Source organism: Haliotis rubra, unplaced genomic scaffold (assembly GCF_003918875.1).
Source record: "Haliotis rubra isolate DU_JTF1 unplaced genomic scaffold, ASM391887v1 Scf50, whole genome shotgun sequence".
Lineage (NCBI taxonomy): Eukaryota > Metazoa > Mollusca > Gastropoda > Lepetellida > Haliotidae > Haliotis > Haliotis rubra.
The window spans coordinates 981,271-1,001,497 of NW_025767191.1; the positions used below are offsets into that span (position 1 = coordinate 981,271).

Consider the following 20,227-nt stretch of genomic DNA (forward strand, 5'->3'; position numbering starts at 1 on the left):
CCTGTCCCACACGTCCCACATAGTTACCTGTCTCACACGTCCCACATCGCAACCTGTCTCACATGTCCCACATCGCTACCTATCTCACATGTCCCACATCGTTACCCGTCTCACATGTCCCACATCGATATCTGTCTCACATGTCCCACATCGTTATCTGTCTCACATGTCCCACATCGTTACATGTACGTTACATCGTACCATGCTCCACCATGTTACATGTCCTATCTAAAGTACGATGCTCCACCATGTTACATGTCCTATCTAAAGTACGATGCTCCACCATGTTACCGGTCCTATCTAGGTTTTCACGTCCCAACTAGTCACTCTCACATCTAAATCTCCATATTCCACATCGCTGCCTGCCTCACACTTTTATGCCTGAAATGATAACATAATTCACATAAACGCACCCCCCACAAACCCCTATCCCCTCTCCGTCCCTTCAGATGAGCTCACCTCGTTTCCTACTTCCCACCAATATCTGCCCCACAACGTTCCATCCCCCTTCGTCACTGCATACAGCAACTGCACCCAAATGAGTTTCTATCATCTCGAAATGAATTTACTCAAGTTAATATTTTAATATGCTTCAGCGTGTATTTGTAAATATGTTAGTTATGAATGCACGTGTTACACGTGTGTGTTTGCTGACGCTTTGTGACATGTTCGAGTCGTATGTAGCCACTACTGTTAAACGTACGTAAGTCATACTAATCTCCCCAGAAGCCACTCTGTCACATACACACACTTACCGATGTCCACGGTATCAATATTCTCTTCATCAAACAAGAGTTGCAAGACGTAGGTGTCTAGACAGGTTGTATGGGTAGCGTGCACAGCGTCTACATAAAATTCGAGACACGGGCCCCTCCACCAGTATTCATACACGTACACAACGAGTAACATTCTAATTCCTAAAGCTCTCTATAAATGAAACTCGTGATTTCTTTGTTGAATGAGCACTCAATGCTAAAGAAATCCCGTGCCGACCGAAAGTGTCTTGAGTAAAATCGATAAGCTTTAATTGGATACAAACAATATGTTCGTCCTGGAGGAGGTTTGTTCTTTGTTTCATGTGAACCTGAAGCCAATCAGCTGTGCTGGTCAACTGCTGGTCAACATATTCGGCATTACCTCTGTACCATATACGACTCCACGAACTGACACCATTCTGAGTGCCTTTAAGTTCAGCGGTTGCTTCAATTCTGAATTCTAATGGCTTGACACATTCATAACGATTCTTAAACATTTGGATTTCCATCAGATCGCTGTGAGGTGTTTTTGCTTGATGCTAACAGTATGGTGTATTATTCCTGTCTCACGGAGACTGTGCCATGTCCCTTCCCAGAGAAACACGCAATGACACTGTTAATCCATCCTGAGTTATTCATTGCATTGCATGCTGTAACTGAATGATATTAGATGCAGGGTAACGGAACTCTTATCCGGGTTGTTAATGATTGAATGAAAGTCGGGTTTAACTATCACTGCTGTGAACGCGATTTGAGAAGGCATGCAGCACGATATTGCATACGGAGAATCGTTCACGTTCACAGCTTTGCATCAGACCCGTTTTGCATTATTTTTCAAAATATGAATACATTGATTTCCATTTCCCCTTTAAAGCTGAACTTATTGAATTTTCGATTAGAATGTCATTATATTTCTTTGTAACATTTCCTTAACTTGATTGACAAATATGTGTGACATGGGTTGGCCATATCACTCATCTGAGCGATATCGAGGAATTCGTGTTCAATTATATACATCCTCATATCTGTACACATATGGAACTATATCGGCCAAGGTATGAATGACCAACATGACCATATGCAAGTAGTGTAGACAGATGTAATAGTTTACAGGCAGAGACCAATGGTGTACGATCACACGCAAGACATTAATCGGCGAATGTAAAGCCAGATTGGATGTCCTCTGGTAATCTCTAACTGTTTGATGTGAATGAATGCAATAATGCCCCCTGCCATCCTTCATTGTCCACAAACGGCAGCATTGCTTTATGATGTTTGTGTTCATGCCCCATATTGTGTACCTGACCAGGCGCGAGATGTACTTAGCAAAGATTTATCCCGAAATAAGCACGACGCTGAGGGATCTGCAGCATCAGTAAATGGTGGAATCGATTGAAATGAACAGCACTTCCTCAATTGCCGATGGCGGCTTGTATTACTTTCTGTGAATGAATGTTTGTTCTGGGAATGAGATATAGCCATTGAACACTAACAGTACGCTAGTTATCAACCTGGGGTTTCGTATTACATAACACGTTATGTATTCTCATATACTTACACTGCCAGATGCGTCAGATAATGCTGATTGCAAAATTGATATGAGTGCTGTCAACATTAATATGTTTCTTTGAAAATGTACATGTCCTGCATATCTGCAGCAAACAGCTCTGGGCAATCAAATCTGATGGAGTATCGAGAGAAACGGTCCTAATTCGTCATTCGACGTTGGTGTAAGTAACGGTGCCTGGGAGAACATTACATCCAATAATAATTCTTTTCCCATGTCGACAATACATATACTTCAACAAGTGTGAAATTGGCAGGAGAGTTCTTCTTTCAATAACAACTTACAGTTCTAGAAAATGAGGAATATATTCCTTTGGCTTGGCGTCTCCATATCATATGATCGAGTAGTGTCTAAACTTATAAAACACACGTGGTTCAGCGGGACGATTAGTCAAATTGTTTTTGTTGTTTTTATTCGAATGCGGGCGTGGTTTGCTATCCCGATCTTCGTTCTTCCGAAGTATTAATTCTTGAATAAAGAGTGTTTTTCTTATTTGCAGGAACATTATTTTAATTACTGCATTACTGTGATGATTTACCGTTTCGTCATCAGGTCATTTGGAGGAAAGGCTCGGATCCGAACCCGCTCACCATTGGAAAGAGGACATTTGTAGACGACAAGCGAGTCATCATAGAACACACTCCTCTCCATAGGAACTGGAACTTATTGATCAAACAAATTCAGCTGGATGACGAAGGCATGTACGAGTGCCAGGTCAGCTCCAAGGCCAGACACTTGAGGCACCACGTGTATCTAACAGTATTACGTGAGTGTTTTTTTCCCTTTATTTCATTATACTTCAGTCCTTTAACATCACTCTAACAAGCTCTAAGCTCATGGTTTTTTTCATCTCTGAAAGAATGTATTGTCAAAGTACATTCAACTCTTTGAAGTTTGAGATAACTCTGTGATGGTTCTTCATTGTACCATTTTCTTGGCATCTCTAGTCATTCAAAGAAAGTTGGCTGAAAGTTAGAGCAGTTAAGGTAATATACATTGAGATGTAGGAACTTGAATGTCATGGTCTAGTGTATCGAAGTTTCTAGGTAAACCACTTAAGGAGGAGTCTCTCTGTTTATTGTTCCTCTTCATCCTCTTTGATAAGAAACAAATGAAGGCAGTAAACAATTTCAACGCCTACATAGGATTTATAAGCGTCTGATAGCTTCATCTGCTGGCGATGTAGCGATAGCAACAGGTCCTGGCGTATCTTACAATTTTCTCAGTTAATGTCCCATGTAATTTTCTCTGTTAATATCTTTGAGTTGTTGTTTTTTTTACAGCAAGTGAAACACCGATAAAACAGAAACCAGGTAGGTGCATATTTCGCTTTGCGTGAATAAACATGCTACCAAACGCACTTTCGACAAAAGGATGCCCGATTACTGCTTTCACTTTTCACGCTGCCTTCATCAAACGCTAATGTGTCAGCGACCACGTTGACCATAGTAGAATGCATTCATTGCTTCAAATCATCAAATGATGAGGATAGATTCCAGAGAAGGGATAATCAGTGTGCACTATAGGATCTTGTTTCGCAATCCTTACATGAAAATGGACAAATTGATACCAGGTGTTGACTAAAACGTGGGCGGAACCTACCACGTCCAAACCCTCACAAACACACGCAAAGACGCGGTCCACCCGAAAATAACGGAAACACTTGGTGCACGTCAAATAGGAAATTCCAGTAGACGTTGTCACTGGTGCGTCATATCTGGAAATGTCCTCAATATATCAAACATATTACCTGGTGAAAGCTTTCTAACGTCTTGAATGACGTAGGCCTAAGACACATTGTTTGGATCAAGATATAATGCGTTTTGTTTGTATCAGGTTCCAATACATTACCATATATATCAGCTCGATAGTCAAACCAGCACAAATATTTATCTCTTCCAAAGACATTTGACGGAATATAGCACACCTCGTTCACTATTTTGCATAAGCTATTGATTGAACTTTCAGATATGGGAACATGTGAGAAATGAGAATTACTGAATAATGTACGTTGAACAAAATACCCTTGTAGTTTTGTGACGAATATATGGAAAGCGGGAGACCAAAGACTCATTTACATGTTTACGCGCAATCTTAAAATCCACTTACAGACTAAAAATACTCTAAATTCTTTATTTATGTACTGATTGATATTTGACAACCATAAATATGAGTTGAGTTGAGTTGAGTTGAGTTGGGCTTTATGAAGACACATAGGTTGGAAAGAGTGGATAGATTTGTTATCTGTCCTATAAATGTCCTATATCAATAACCTTGTGTAGGTTTTTAAATAAAAACGTAATAAAAGTAATTGCGATCACTCCAAAATACCTTAAGAAATGGTTGAGGTCTCAAACGGTGGGCTGGCGTCATATATACCATTTCACCAGCACAACATTATGGCGTGGTATTGCTTCAGCTGACCAATCATCTTTCCCAATAGTTCAATCCTAGAGGTTTAACATGACACTATTTTCAGATGTAGGACCACCTGCACTACGCTGAAGTCACTTTCGCAATCATGTTTTATTTCAGATGACGTTCCCAAAACACACAATGGCTCTGGTTTGATATATGGTAATCTTGTGTGCTCATTGTAGACCTCCTCTTCATCTCTCATTGTCTCGGGGTTGACGCCTGCTCACAGCTTGGTGTCTTTTTGTTTGCATCTTTACATACATACCACGCTTGTTGAAAAAGTTAAACATACCTTTGATATTTCAGAAGAGAATTTTGAAATGTAACACTGCATGATTACTTCTACATCCCGTAGAAAGAAAGCACTTTAGTTTTTTGTTTGCGATTCTCAATAGATTAGATTTTCAATATTGATTTTGACTTTGCAAATATCTTTGTGTATTTTATATTTTAACAGTCATCGTTAAGTGCTCCGGTTACGTTGCTTTTTGTCTGAAGTTAGAACCTTTATTGTTCTTCCACATCATAAAACACAGTTATGAACACGTTGACCTTTCCTGTATATGTCAGCACGGTGTCTCCAGTTTCAGTAATCATCTTCCACCTGCTTACATCTCCCTTAACTGTGATTCAGAATATCAGAGTCAAATTTATATGGGTAAATCTTACATCTTTGACGAAAGTATCTCTGTAGTTTTCCATTCCAAATAAGAGTTAAATAGTAAATGTTATTTTCAAGTGAGAGGTGTTCAAGTTAGTTGCATTCAGTGTTTACTACAGTTATTAAACAACTTCATAGAACTGCATTTACTAACTCAAGCATGTAACCTGTATGGGGTTTGCATGTATGGGGTTACATATACAGCTGTGTTAACGAATAACCAATACTATCACGAGTGAAAATACCCGCTTGACCATTTTTTCACATTGTTGTTTTGTATATAGTTCAAATCGATCCTTCATAACAATGTTTCTGGTGGTTATTTGACGAAGGGCGTGATGTTCATTGTAATGCATTCTTCATGATGTTGGTATATTGTCGTTTCAGACATCCGCATCAGCGGGGAGAAGTACGTGGAGAAAGGCCAGAAGATAAACCTCACATGCAACGCCACAGGCGAAGAACATCCCCCCGATGACCTGGACTGGTTCAAAAATGGGAATAAACTTTCTTCCAGTATCAAGGACCAGATAGCTATACAGAAACGTGTGTCTCTCACAACCCGGACCATTGTAAGCATTCTGCAGATCAGCAATGCCGGCCTGGACGATGCCGGGGTGTATATATGTAGGACATCGGACCTACAGATCACCAGCGCCAGAGTTAATGTATTAAATGGTACGTTGACGTGCTCTCTGAAACCGATCGGGACACTTGCCTGTAATACTTCACTCTTTAGCATCATGTATTTAATGGTACGTTGACATGATCTCTACTTCACTCTTTAGCATCATGTATTTAATGGTACGTTGACAACTCTGAACCCGATCGGGACACTTGCCTGAAGTACTTCACTCTTTAGCATCATGTATTTAATGGTACGTTGACATGATCTCTGAAACCGATCGGGACACTTGCCTGAAGTACTTCACTCTTTAGCATCATGTATTTAATGGTACGTTGACATGCTCTCTGAAACCGATCGGGACACTTGCCTGAAGTACTTCACTCTTTAGCATCATGTATTTAATGGTACTTTGACATGCTCTCTAAAACCGATCGGGACACTTGCTTGTAGTACTCACTCTTTAGCATCATGTATTTAATGGTACGTTGACATGCTCTCTGAAACCGATCGGGACACTTGCCTGTAGTACTTCACTCTTTAGCATCATGTATTTAATGGTACGTTGACATGCTCTCTGAAACCGATCGGGACACTTGCCTGTAGTACTTCACTCTTTAGCATCATGTATTTAATGGTACGTTGACATGATCTCTAAAACCGATCGGAACACTTGCCTATTTAAGTACTTTCACCGATCTTTAGCATCATGTATTTAATGGTACGTTGACATGCTCTCTCGATCGGAAACCGATCTTTAGCATCATGTATTTAATGGTACGTTGACATGCTCTGAAACCGATACACTTGCCTGTAGTACTTCACTCTTTAGCATCATGTATTTAATGGTACGTTGACATGCTCTCTGAAACCGATCGGAACACTTGCCTGTAGTATTTCACTCTTTAGCATCATGTATTTAATGGTACTTTGACATGCTCTCTAAAACCGATCGGGACACTTGCCTGTAGTATTCACTCTTTAGCATCATGTATTTAATGGTACGTTGACATGCTCTCTGAAACCGATCGGAACACTTGCCTGTAGTACTTCACTCTTTAGCATCATGTATTTAATGGTACGTTGACATGCTCTCTGAAACTGATCGGAACACTTGCCTGTAGTCTGTCTCTCGTCAGGATCATAACGTTGTTGTGAAGGTGAACAATGTTCATGTGCCTACTGCTTAAATGATTTTTGTCATAAAACATACGTCATCGAACAAGTAATGTGTCTCTGAGATAAAGAGATTCTAACTAGGGATGTTATTTATCCACAGCCTGCTCTGCATCTAATCAACTGTACACGCGGGGGTTGATAATGTCTTCTTTGTAATTATTGTCACAACCAACCAAAAGAAATACGTTGACAAGAATAGGAAGAACTACATTATCGTTAGGTTTTGTTATACACGATATCCTTATACTTGATAATTCCGTGCAGCTTGATAGTAGGCATGGGATCATACCACCTTTTAATGTTATGTTTACATATATTTTTTTGTTTCAGCTCACACGTACAACGTGAAAAGACGTAAGTTAATTATTCGTATCAGCTTTCTTTAACCGTTATAGATCTAGTATAATGTTCAACTTGTAAAGCGTTTATAGAACGTTCACATTTTTAGCTCCTATTTCAATCGTGTAAATATACAATTACCCATATATGTACGCATATTGTGAGTGGTTGTTATATTGCATACACACAATTAAATGAATGTAACTGTACCTAAATACAGCAGTGGAGTGGTTATTACCGTACATAAAGTATGTTATGAAAAGATATGCTTTGATCTACAAAAATTATTTTTGCTTTTCAGACGAAAAGGACAAGAATAAGGCTACATCAGCCGCTTCTGGTGGTTCGCAGCTAGACAATGGAACGCGAGCTAATGCTGCATACTCTGTAAGCCTCGTGTTCACAAGTGCAATTTTCATGTTTCTCAACAATGTCACGTGAACATTTACTCCACCTATAAACTAATGGTTGTATATCGTTGTCATTCGTTGATGAACAACTCAACATCGCTCAAGCGCCACGGAGACGGATTGGTCGATGTTCCCTGTGTTCAGACAACACTGTTGTAATATTTGTGGTGACAATGAGATTGAAGTACAAAGCTTAACTCAGGGGAAATGTGATAAGCAAGAATTATGTCTTGATTTGTTGATGTCGTCAACATGAACGCTGATGTATTCGCTTCCGAAAGATGGCCTGTCGAAACAGATGATATAGGAAGATTCAAAGTGGGATATCTTGACACTAACAGTTTCATGATTTGTTTCTAAAGTGCAGTGTATATTTTAGAAAAGAATCAAATGATATTTTCAACGATTGGTTATCCAATCAGTAGAACTAAACACAGGTGAAAGTTGGCTTCTTGAGCTTTCCTGTTTAATGTGCTATTACCACAAGTACAGATTGCACATCACATTATGACACAGTATGTCTCATCAGATTGCACATCAGCATATCATCAGAGGTATGTCCAACTCAGCGGCACCCAACCAGGAGATCTGGATCGAAAATCAAGGAATTCCACGGACATTTTATCAATTGTTGTACAAACGATGAATGATCTACTCTCCTTACGTGTCATGCTTTAGGTATACCTCATATCATTTGTCATTTGGTCATATCGTGATATCACCCAGACAGTGTTGTCAAGCGATGTACAAGCCACCAACACTGCCAAGCCATGAAGGAACCCGTGGAGGGATGGCAGTCTGTGTAATTCCCGAAACAGTATTTGTGGTGGCGCTTACAGTACATTTACAGACGCTCTTGTACATAATAGGCGGGCCTGCCCATCACTGTCAGATAGAGATGTACATATGATTCCTGCTTATTTATGACCGATGATGTCTCATCTATGAAGAAGGTTCTAATGTATGTATATATTAGTAACTGAACGGGGTGTCGAGATGCATAATCATGTTTCAGAGACCATATTAACACATTATGGATAACACATTCTGCACAGCGTGAAATCCCACTATTTATGAAAGTCTGTATATATCACGTGTATTCAATCAGGTGTTGTGTTCACGTCCAAGATTGTGAATCAGCCATGTTTCCAAATCAGTTCATCCTTACTTCACTACTGTGTTAGTGGTACTTGACTTTGTTGGAAACTTAAATGCATCTGTCATGTCCAGCATACTATCTAAATGATGCATGTACTCTAGGATTTATTTGAGGCTATAGGTGTATTTAGTTAACGATATAAGTGCGATCATGTACACCTTCATTTGTATATGTTGCATAAGAAGGTCGTGCTATGTACGGTCGATCTCTCCAAGAAGCAAATCCGTTTCATGTCTCTGGCGCCTTCGTCACAAATGTTAAACTGACTTCCTGACTTCAGACAGTATCACCCAAATCATTCAAGTACATTGCAGTCAACATCGAGAACAATTAGGACGTGATACAATATGACATGGCCATTACATTGATCACTGTACATTGTTCGGAAACAATATCACAAACGACGATGACTAGACGTTACTAAACAGGTTGAATTATCTTTCATCAACCATGACATCTTGTCAGTCATCTGCTATTAAAATCTATATTATCACCTACATTTCCCCCTTGTCTTATGTGATATCATTACCTCCGACACACCACTAAAGGAGGATCAGATAGAGAGACCTCAGCACTCTCTTCTCAGATCTGTCGCTGAAGTGCTGTTACTATATGCAGTCAACTCTGAAAGAACACAACTACACACACACACACACACACACACACACACACACACACACACACACACACTCTCTCTCTCTCTCTCTCTCTCTCTCTCTCACACACACACACACACACTTTCCCGGCTTTGTGCTAACATATTATTTTCAATCATTCAAGTGGCATATTATGTCTGTTTTTTAAACTGGCGCATTGATAGTAGGTTAATAATAATATCATGATGTGAACCAATCGAACATCGGGTCTGCTGGCTCTTGCTGGCTCTTGCTGGCGCTTCTGATAGATGAAATTAGACTATACACACACCAGCCTAACCCTGGTTCGCCACGGAGTCATTCTTTGTATATAAATATTTATATTATATGAATATTTAATAAACATTAGAAATACAAAATAAGCATTTTGTGTTTATCTTGCCTGGTGGTCTGTCAACTGAACACAGTGTGCTGCAATGTCATCTAATATAACAACTGAACACAGTGTGTTAAATGTGACTTCCATAAAAGTGTCTATCCATAAAAAGTGTTCCACTGTTGAATGTGGTTGAGTGAGTTTAGTTTTACGCCGCACTCAGCACTATTCCAGCTATATGGCAGCGGTCTGTAAATAATCGAGTCTGGACCAGACAATCCAGTGATCAACAACATGAGCATCGATCTGCGCAATTTGGAACCGATGACACGTGTCAACCAAGTCAGCGAGCCTGACCACCCGATCCCGTTAGTCGCCTCTTACGACAAGCATGGGTTACTGAAGATCAATATTCTAACCCGGATCTTCACGGGTAGTCTGTTGAATGTACTTTAATAAAACAACTGGAATACAATGTGTTGTAATGACCTGACATATTCCTACTTTGGAAGGTTCGATGTCACAAGCCATATTTCTCCTTTTCACCAATGTAAATACAAACATGTACTCATACCCTGTTCTGTTGTGAATGTTGTGATTTCATTCTCGTTATAATTACATCATGTATATTTTGAAAATATGTAAAAGCATTCACAAGAATGAACTTTCTTCGACTTTTCACACAACTGCATTCTTCGTCACCTAGATAGAAATTTACGCTTTGCACAGGCTGATCTTCAGACGCCTTTCAGCGATCTTATTTTTCTTTCCCCATTAATGCATATCCCTGACAATAGATGGAATGTGCCCCCTCGCCCCCTCACCCCTGCCCCAAGTATTATCTCAGCAGCTGGTTACACCTGTGTTGCATCACTCTATACTGACAGTAAAAACACACTTGGGAAACTCGGTCTGCTTCCATTTATTTTACTTGTAGGATACGGAATGAGTCAAGGGTCCATCGGTATCGGTTTACTTTTACTCGTTTGCCTAGCTGTCGCCTTAACGCTTCAACACCCTTCTTTACCGTAGAAGCTGTAAAAACGTCAATAGATCTGCTGTAGATAAGAATTCATGCTTGTCTTCATCAATGCCATTGCGGGCGTGCGTGGGTGGGTGACTTCAAAGAAACTTCAAGACATGCGAGTGTTTTCAAATAAATACATTTCACTGGCGTCGAAGAAAATATGGGTTTGTATACGACGATTACCGAAGTATACACGTCGGTGTGCAATTTAAGAAAATATAATTCAGTCAAAAGAAAAAGATTATACACCCTGGATGATCAAACGTCTATCTCTGCGAGCCAGATTGAAAGACTGCATCCAGGGATCACCTTGAACTGGAGTTACACTATACAGACACATTTGGCTATATAATTCCCTCAATACAAGACAGGGGGGTCATATGTGTAGAATACCATGGCGCTAGAAGTAGGCCTCATGTTGTGTCGAAGCACAGGAAGGACTGCTCCATGACTACCATGACGGTGAGATGAACGATTGAAGCAATGAATCGTCGAGACTTTTACCTGTTTGCTGAGACCCAGGAAAATGAGGGACGTTTCTATGAGAGCTATTCTGGAATACAACAGGGCAGGGAATGCAACTATTTCTACAATCAGACGCTACTGTTTGGAGATATTGCTCCAAGAAATGTATCAGTCGCTAGTTCACCTTGATTATTATACAAATGATGAGACATAAATAGTTCATATAATGCCAATACTGTTACATTATTCATCTATGCTATAAATCTACACTATTGACATACCCCTTGAAACATTACTGATATAATCCATACCTAACCACAGTATTTATAACATAGGCTATTCGTAAAAACTATTACATTCCTATCTCATGCACACAAGAATACAGAGGTTAAACAGCTAGCTTTCTTTTAGTATAAGCCTAGTTCATCGCATTTATCTAAATAGAGTATAGGTGAGATTTAGCTAATGTTAAACACTTTTAATTTACTTTAATACAATAGGTTTAATGTACTGCAACATACAAATGCAATACCATACAACTGTATACAAACATATTAGATTAACGTGATGTGAAAGGTTTCCTGTTAACTGTGTGCGGAAGGGGTATGAGGACTGAGCTGTTTGACAAAGGGTTAATTTAGATAGTTACCTTGGCCAATCAGTTGAGCCTGCATCACTTTGACTTGTTAAGGGCTTGAGGGACAGATGAGCTACGTCTTAACTGTCCTGCCAACTTATTACATATGCAGAATATGATACACTAAAATCACAAAAAGTAGAATCACCATAGAGGAGCACCATTGCATTAAACGACTAAGCACGTCATGAGATGAGGAAAATATACTGTGCCAACAAAGGTAGTGGACATCTTATGATACACAAGGTATAGGCAAATAGCAATGACGTCCACTCATCAATGAGAGCAGCACCTAGCTGACTGAGAGGGATATGTCGTTTTGGCGTTAACGTTGATATCTTCCAACGTCGGCCCTGACATGGGCCAAAGTCATGACGGTTGACCATGGCATGTGTGTTTCCTGTTGGGGGAGTTTAGTCACAACCTCGGCACGATATGCACGTGCATTATCATTTTGAACGAGGAAGCGTTTAAGCAAATGCCACCACCGACGATCGTGATGGAAATGACGTGCATTAAGTTGTGGGATGTGCACTAACATGCAATCTGGACAGTTTCGTACCGTGGGGCCCCATTTCACAAAGCGATCGTAGCGCTAAGGTGATCGTAACTCCCATACTTTAACATAGACTTACGACAATCGTAGCGCTAAGGTGATCGTAACTCCCATACTTTAACATAGACTTACGACAATCGTAACGCTACGATCGCTTTATAAAACTCTTACAAAAGCTGCCTGTTATAATCGTTCCCTCGTCTGAGTGGCAGTTTTCAACCCATTTCTTAATTCCTTTGTACTGATTTATCTGTCCTTGCCTGGAGTTTTGCCCTTTGGCGTCAAGGGCGACGTTGATCATATACGTTACCTGCTGTTGGTATCTCACCCACAATATGCTGATGACAGACTGTGAAACAGGCGGCGTTTGAGGCAACAATATTCTGACGAGTGCTCACATGCAAAATGTTTATGGCACGTAAACGTTCAGCACGTTGCAAATGTCGCATGATCAATACTGTTACTTACTTATTGTTTTTGCCAAATACATTACTAACTTTCATTGCCAGATATTGGTGGGCGTTCCTTCACTTTTAACCTAAAACATACATGGTTCCATAGTATAGATAACATGGAGCGCCCTAATCTTGTTTCCTCGAATTGGGATGATATAATATAATTGGCTAACGACACCTGTTTGTCGTAATTACCATGCGTCATAAACTGTGCAGCCACGTTACATGTCTTCACCAATGATTTCATTTATGTCGCACACAGGAAACAGTTCAGCAGGAACATATCCAAGTTACCGTGTTTAACAGAGGACGATAATCGAGATTTGTTGAACCGTGATGAGATGACGAAACAGAATAAATATATTCCTTTCAACCCATCTCAGTACCCTTCAGTTAATGCACTTCTCTCATTGAACATACTCATAAAGTCTCAGCAAGAACTCATCGGAAATATGAAACGGCTACTCATAAGTAACTTCGGACATTGTGGGGAATCGAACCGGGAACCCACTGGACTATCCCACTTCTCAATTATTCAGACCGTGTTGTCTATCTCGTTACTCACACCCTCTGCCACATGTTTTGCATTCAGAATATTGTGAGCGTGACGTTAATAGTTCAAATCATCTGACATTTACTAGATCCCATTTTCATGTTGCGTTTAAACGAAGCCCGAACCCTGGTTATTAACGTATTTTGATTGTCGAATGAGATTGAATTGCACTCTTTACAGCGCTTCTGGTGTAAGCCACTTTAACCATGCAAATGTTTCAAGAACGTGTCCTGAATGCAAGGGAGTGAATAGAATAACATTTGAAGAAATCTGTTAGGGGCTATAACTGTATTTGCAGATGACATATATTACCAAGCAGAAAAGAGATGGTAATCTTGTCGACGGCAGCTAGTCTTTAACCTTTATCTCAATTGACCGATAACAGTAACATGTTCCAGAAAATACCCAGCAGCTCACAAATATGACAAAATATTCACCTCCTCTACTGCCAACGTTGAGTAGAATGGCTCACATACATCATGAAAAAACCCAATGTATTGACATGTTCATTTACATAAACTTTCGTGAATTTCAGTTAAGCCCCGACAAGTATAACCAAAGCATTATGTGCTTCGTACTTTAAAGATACTGAAGACAATAACGCATGCGGTAAGCGCCTTGAACTTTTATTGTGGCGTTGGCAATAAGCGTCTTGAACTTTTATGGTTTGTGTTGATTATCAAATAGAGCCTAGGAATTTTGGTGATTTTGTTTGTTGTGACCTACACTAAGTAAGTTTCCTGAGGCTTCGATTTGGTTTTGTGTGTAATGGGGAAGACGTGGTGATGGTCCAGACAATCAAATACATTGTGAAGATGAAGAGTGTCCGCTACTTGGTGATGATCTAGACAATCCAGTGCACTTTGAAGGTGTAGAGTGTCCAATATTTGGGGATGATCTAGACAATCAAATACATTGTGAAGGTGCAGAGTGTCCGCTACTTGGTGATGATCTAGACAATCAAGTGCACTGTGAAGATGAAGAGTGTCCGCAACTTGGTGGTGATCTAGACAATCCAGTGCACTTTGAAGGTGTAGAGTGTCCAATATTTGGGGATGATCTAGACAATCAAATACATTGTGAAGGTGCAGAGTGTCCAATACTTGGTGATGATCTAGACAATCCAGTGCACTGTGAGGGTGTACAGTGTCCAATACTTGTGATGATCTAGACAATCAAATACATTGTGAAGGTGTAGAGAGTTCAATACTTGGTGATGATCTAGACAATCAAATACATTGTGAAGGTGTAGAGGGTCCAATATTTGGTGATGATCTAGACAATCAAATACATTGTGAAGGTGTAGAGAGTCCAGTACTTGGGGATGATCTAGACAATCAAATATATTGTGAAGGTGCACAGTGTCCAATACTTGGGGATGATCTAGACAATCAAATACATTGTGAAGGTGTAGAGAGTCCAATATTTGGTGATGATCTAGACAATCAAATACATTGTGAAGGTGTAGAGAGTCCAGTACTTGGGGATGATCTAGACAATCAAATATATTGTGAAGGTGCACAGTGTCCAATACTTGGGGATGATCTAGACAATCAAATACGTTGTGAAGGTGCAGAGTGTCCAATACTTGGGGATGATCTAGACAATCAAATACATTGTGAAGGTGCAGAGTGTCCAATACATGGTGATAGTTTACACAATCCAGTGCACTGTGAAGGTGTAGAGAGTCCAATACTTGGTGATGATCTAGACAATCAAATACATTGTGAAGGTGTAGAGAGTCCAATACTTGGTGATGATCTAGACAATCAAATACATTTGTGACTTGGGGATGATCTAGACAATCAAATACAGGTGTCAATACTTGGTGATAGTTTACACTATCGAGTGCACTGTGAAGGTGTAGAGAGTCCAATACTTGGTGATGATCTAGACAATCAAATACATTGTGAAGGTGCAGAGTGTCCAATACTTGGTGATGATCTAGACAATCAAATACATTGTGAAGGTGCACAGTGTCCAATACCTGGGGATGATCTAGACAATCAAATACATTGTGAAGGTGTAGAGAGTCCAATACTTGGTGATGATCTAGACAATCAAATACATTGTGAACTTGGTGATGATCTAGACAATCAAATATATTGTGAAGGTGCACAGTGTCCAATACTTGGGGATGATCTAGACAATTAAGCACTGTGAAGTGGTTCAATATGGGATGTAGCAAGAGGTGTAGAGAGGGTGATGATCTAGACAATCGATTGCTTTGTGAAGGTGCAGAGAGTCCAGTACATGGTGACGACATAAGCATTCCAAATACTGCTGCTAGTTAAGACAGGGAAATGGTGTAGCAAGATAGAGGGGAAAAGGAGAGAATACAATGCTAAGTGCAGGTGAAGCCTGCGTTGTAATCAGCCAATAAGCTGGTTCTTGGGACAGTTGTGGTACTGATACTGAAATAGTTGCTGTGTAGAGTCTGTACACAGACAAATACTTGTTGATTGATTAATAACTTGGTGAATGTGTAGAACGTCACATTCTTGGTGATACTGTAGACCATCTAAAGCTGGGCGGTAATGAAGACAGTCCAGTGTTGTGAAGCTAAACTACCTCGTGCTGGTTTAGACAGAGGAGCGCGTGTTCCCGGGTTACATCAGTATCGATGACGCCGTCAACGTCCCGTGTTGATCTTATTCACTGCACTTTTGTTCCCAAGACAAACATCAAGAAATAGGACTTCCCGACCTGCCTCAAGCTATTTATCTAATTTCAAGGCTACATGACCCGCTGTCGTTTTTATGTCGAATGCAGGGAAACACAAAAAAGTGGTTTTAGTTTGTATTTCCGATAGGGTAACTCATTTTATTGATTCACACTACATGTGTTGCCACACAGCTATAGATTTAGGTAAGATTTGCCAAAAACGTTTAAACAACATTTAAACACAATGGATGAGAGAGCAAGTATTAAATACCACATGTACACCATGCAGTTCAGCTTGAACCGACTGTAACATGAACTCATCAATCAGCGGCATGATAACCATTCTGTGGAGCTGAAGTATTCACATTATACGTGATTCCAAATGATTGCTGATATATCACATGTTGTACCCAATGTTAAGGCATTCCGCTAAATAACAATGGGTTATGATATTATATAACATTGGTGTCCATGGATGATGATATTATGAGACGAGTTTTCACTTAAAACAATTCATTCAAAATATAATACATGCCTTTTTAGCTTTATTTTGGAAATGTCTATAGATCTAGGCAGGGCTGTGTCTTGAAACCGTTTCCTTGCATTCCTGCAACATCCAAAGCTCATTTCATTTGCTTGCTTATCCTTCGTTTGTATTGAATGGTTCCACGTGCAAACACCGAACCCTGAGGGATGAATGCGATAGTCTTATGTTTAAGCATATTGAAATATTGGCAAGTTTCTCACTGTCGGCATATCTTGAGACCTCATAACCTGATACCGTTATGGTATCAGAATAAGCATGTTTATTTAGACACGTAAAATGTCGGTACACGGGATATTTAAATTAGCTTGTGGCAGTGATATAATTCAAATTCAATACTGCCTTGCGATGAGAGGATTTACAGTTGTTCAACGAATCAGATTGCAATACACATTTCCAATCACTCAGGAATGTTGCTTGATGTTAGAAGACTCATCGTCTGCTCGGCCCGCTACTAGTATCACGTGGACGGTTTCAAAATGGATACGTACAGTGTACCAATTTCATATCCTGTGCACTGCGGAGATAGCTGGCTGTTTGATAGAGGTGATCAGGTCATTACGTTATGAATCTCAACAAGTTGTATAGTTATAGCTTTCTATCGAACGCTCACTTCCATCGCCAGTTCCACAGTTAACTAGACCGCACCCTCCTGTAGAACTGTCGCAAAGGAAAAAATATATCGGTTTACCTCTTCCGAACGTCAGGGATCTCTTTGGCTAAACTGTAAACTGAGTCAATTAACACCAGTCTACATTTGACAGATGTAAATATGTAGTGGACACCTGATACGTCAAGGATGGTAGCTCTTGTTGCATATAAAAGAAAGGTAAACATGTATCAGCTTAAAACAATATTTAAAGAGGTTCGGTGGATCGCCGTCCACGGAAATAGCGCCTACAAGACGTAAACCGACGCCCAAGTAATGCAGTAACTTCTCTTTGGAGTGTAAAGTGAGAGACGAAGATGGCTGCTTGTTCCTTGTTCACTGAACACTGCTAAAAAGGAACTCGAACTGAAAAAGTGGAATCATTTTCCCCAGGCCTTTATCTGTCTTGCTGCTACACATTACATAAGGGCTGAACATCTGGAAACTTCACACTTTCGTCAAGATCGGCGCTTCATCAGATCTCACGATTAACTGCCCCGTGCGTGGGGTCGTAGAATTGGCGGAAACGCAGGAAAAGTAATTCCAATCCTGACTGATCTTGATTTAGGGAGGTGTAATCAGCTTTGATATTTGACAGGTATCCCGTAATTAGTGGTATCTACCAGAAACGCATAACACTCTCAGCTAAACGGGAAACCGGTGATTTGGTTCTGCGTGCAATGGTTGGAAAGCCCCAAAGGTCAGTACAATGTGGCCACTGGACACGACGGAACAAATCCCTTGATAATAGTGAATTGCGTTTGTATGTAGTCGTCATGGTGACTTCATGACTTGTTTTAGGGATTTATCATTGGCTGTATATACTTCGTACATATGCTGCCGACATACATATATTACCTACTTACATTGCCTACATCTACACCCTACCTATACACCTTACAGATGCTGCCTACATATACTGGTATATATAAGGACGCAATGTGAAATCTGGCCATGCATGTAGTCAGGCAGACAATCAACTGATGGCTTGGCATATTTGATTCATGTTAATCGGGAACATTCGGCGGAAATGAAAACAATATAATGACATCAAATATTTATGTGACGAGCTATTTAAATAATGCATTGTTTCCAACTATTTCTTGCATAACATGAGGTGACCTAAAACCTTCATTACTTTTCGGAGGAATACCGACACGACATGAGACAACCCATCGAGTGAGGCAATCATATTTCCTGCATTGTTCTTATTGTGGCATTCTTACTAGTCATACGTCCACAAAACGTCTTAATGCCTTCATATTTATAGGTTTAGTGACAGAATAGGAATTTGATCCCGCATCTCTATTCGTAGGCCAGTCCACCCAGAAGGTACACCAACATAATAACCACCCCAGAAGGTACACAACATGATAACCAACCCAGAAGGTACACAACATGATAATCAACCCAGAAGGTACACCAACATGATAACCAACACAGAAGGTACACAACATGATAATCAACCGAAAAGGTACACCAACATGATAACCAACACAGAAGCTACACCAGAATGATAACCAACACAGAAGGTACACTAGCATGATAATCAACCCAGAAGGTACACAACATTATAACCAACCCAGAAGGTACATAAACATGATAATCAACCGAGAAGGTACACCAACATGATAACCAACCCAGAAGGTACACCAACATGATAACCAACCCAGAAGGTACATAAACATGATAACCAACCCAGAAGGTACACAACATGATAATCAACCCAGAAGGTACACCAACATGATAACCAACACAGAAGGTACACAACATGATAATCAACCGAAAAGGTACACCAACATGATAACCAACACAGAAGCTACACCAGAATGATAACCAACACAGAAGGTACACTAGCATGATAATCAACCCAGAAGGTACACAACATTATAACCAACCCAGAAGGTACATAAACATGATAATCAACCGAGAAGGTACACCAACATGATAACCAACCCAGAAGGTACACCAACATGATAACCAACCCAGAAGGTACACAAACATGATAACCAACCCAGAAGGTACACCAACATGATAACCAATCCAGAAGGTACACCAACACGATAACAAACCCAGAAGGTACACAACATGATAACCAACACAGAACATACACCAACATGATAACCAACAAAGAAGGTACACTAACATGATAATCAACCCAGAAGGTACACAATATGATAACCAACAACGCAAATACACATATGCCATAACCAACCCAGAAGGTACACCAACATGTTAACAAACACAGAAGGTACACCAACATGATAACCAACCCAGAAGATACACAATATGATAACCAACAACGCAAATACATAACCCACCCAGAAGGTCATAACCAACACAGAAGGTACACAACATGATAACCAACCCAGAAGGTACATAAACATGATAATCAACCGAGAAGGTACACCAACATGATAACCAACCCAGAAGGTACACCAGAATGATAACCAGCACAGAAGGTACACAACATGATAATCAACCCAGAAGGTACACAATATGATAACCAACCCAGAAGGTACACAAGAATGATAACCAACCCAGAAGGTACGCAAACATGATAACCAACACAGAAGGTACACCAACATGATA

General features: G+C 40.1%; 1 protein-coding gene across 2 annotated transcripts in view; it reads left to right on the top strand.

The window, feature by feature from the left end:
* LOC124291852 (kin of IRRE-like protein 2) overlaps positions 1-10,140 on the top strand; it is a 53,562-nt gene extending 43,422 nt beyond the window's left edge. The window contains exons 3-8 of one of the 2 annotated variants that reach the window (XM_046728921.1): positions 2,875-3,088; positions 3,606-3,635; positions 4,858-4,899; positions 5,789-6,079; positions 7,536-7,559; positions 7,846-10,140. In XM_046728921.1, the coding sequence (XP_046584877.1) occupies positions 2,875-3,088; positions 3,606-3,635; positions 4,858-4,899; positions 5,789-6,079; positions 7,536-7,559; positions 7,846-7,985 (741 nt within the window). In that variant the 3' untranslated portion in view covers positions 7,986-10,140. The remainder of the gene's footprint in view (positions 1-2,874; positions 3,089-3,605; positions 3,636-4,857; positions 4,900-5,788; positions 6,080-7,535; positions 7,560-7,845) is intronic. The other variant, XM_046728922.1, reaches the window with a different exon arrangement.
* Positions 10,141-20,227: the final 10,087 nt, after the last annotated feature.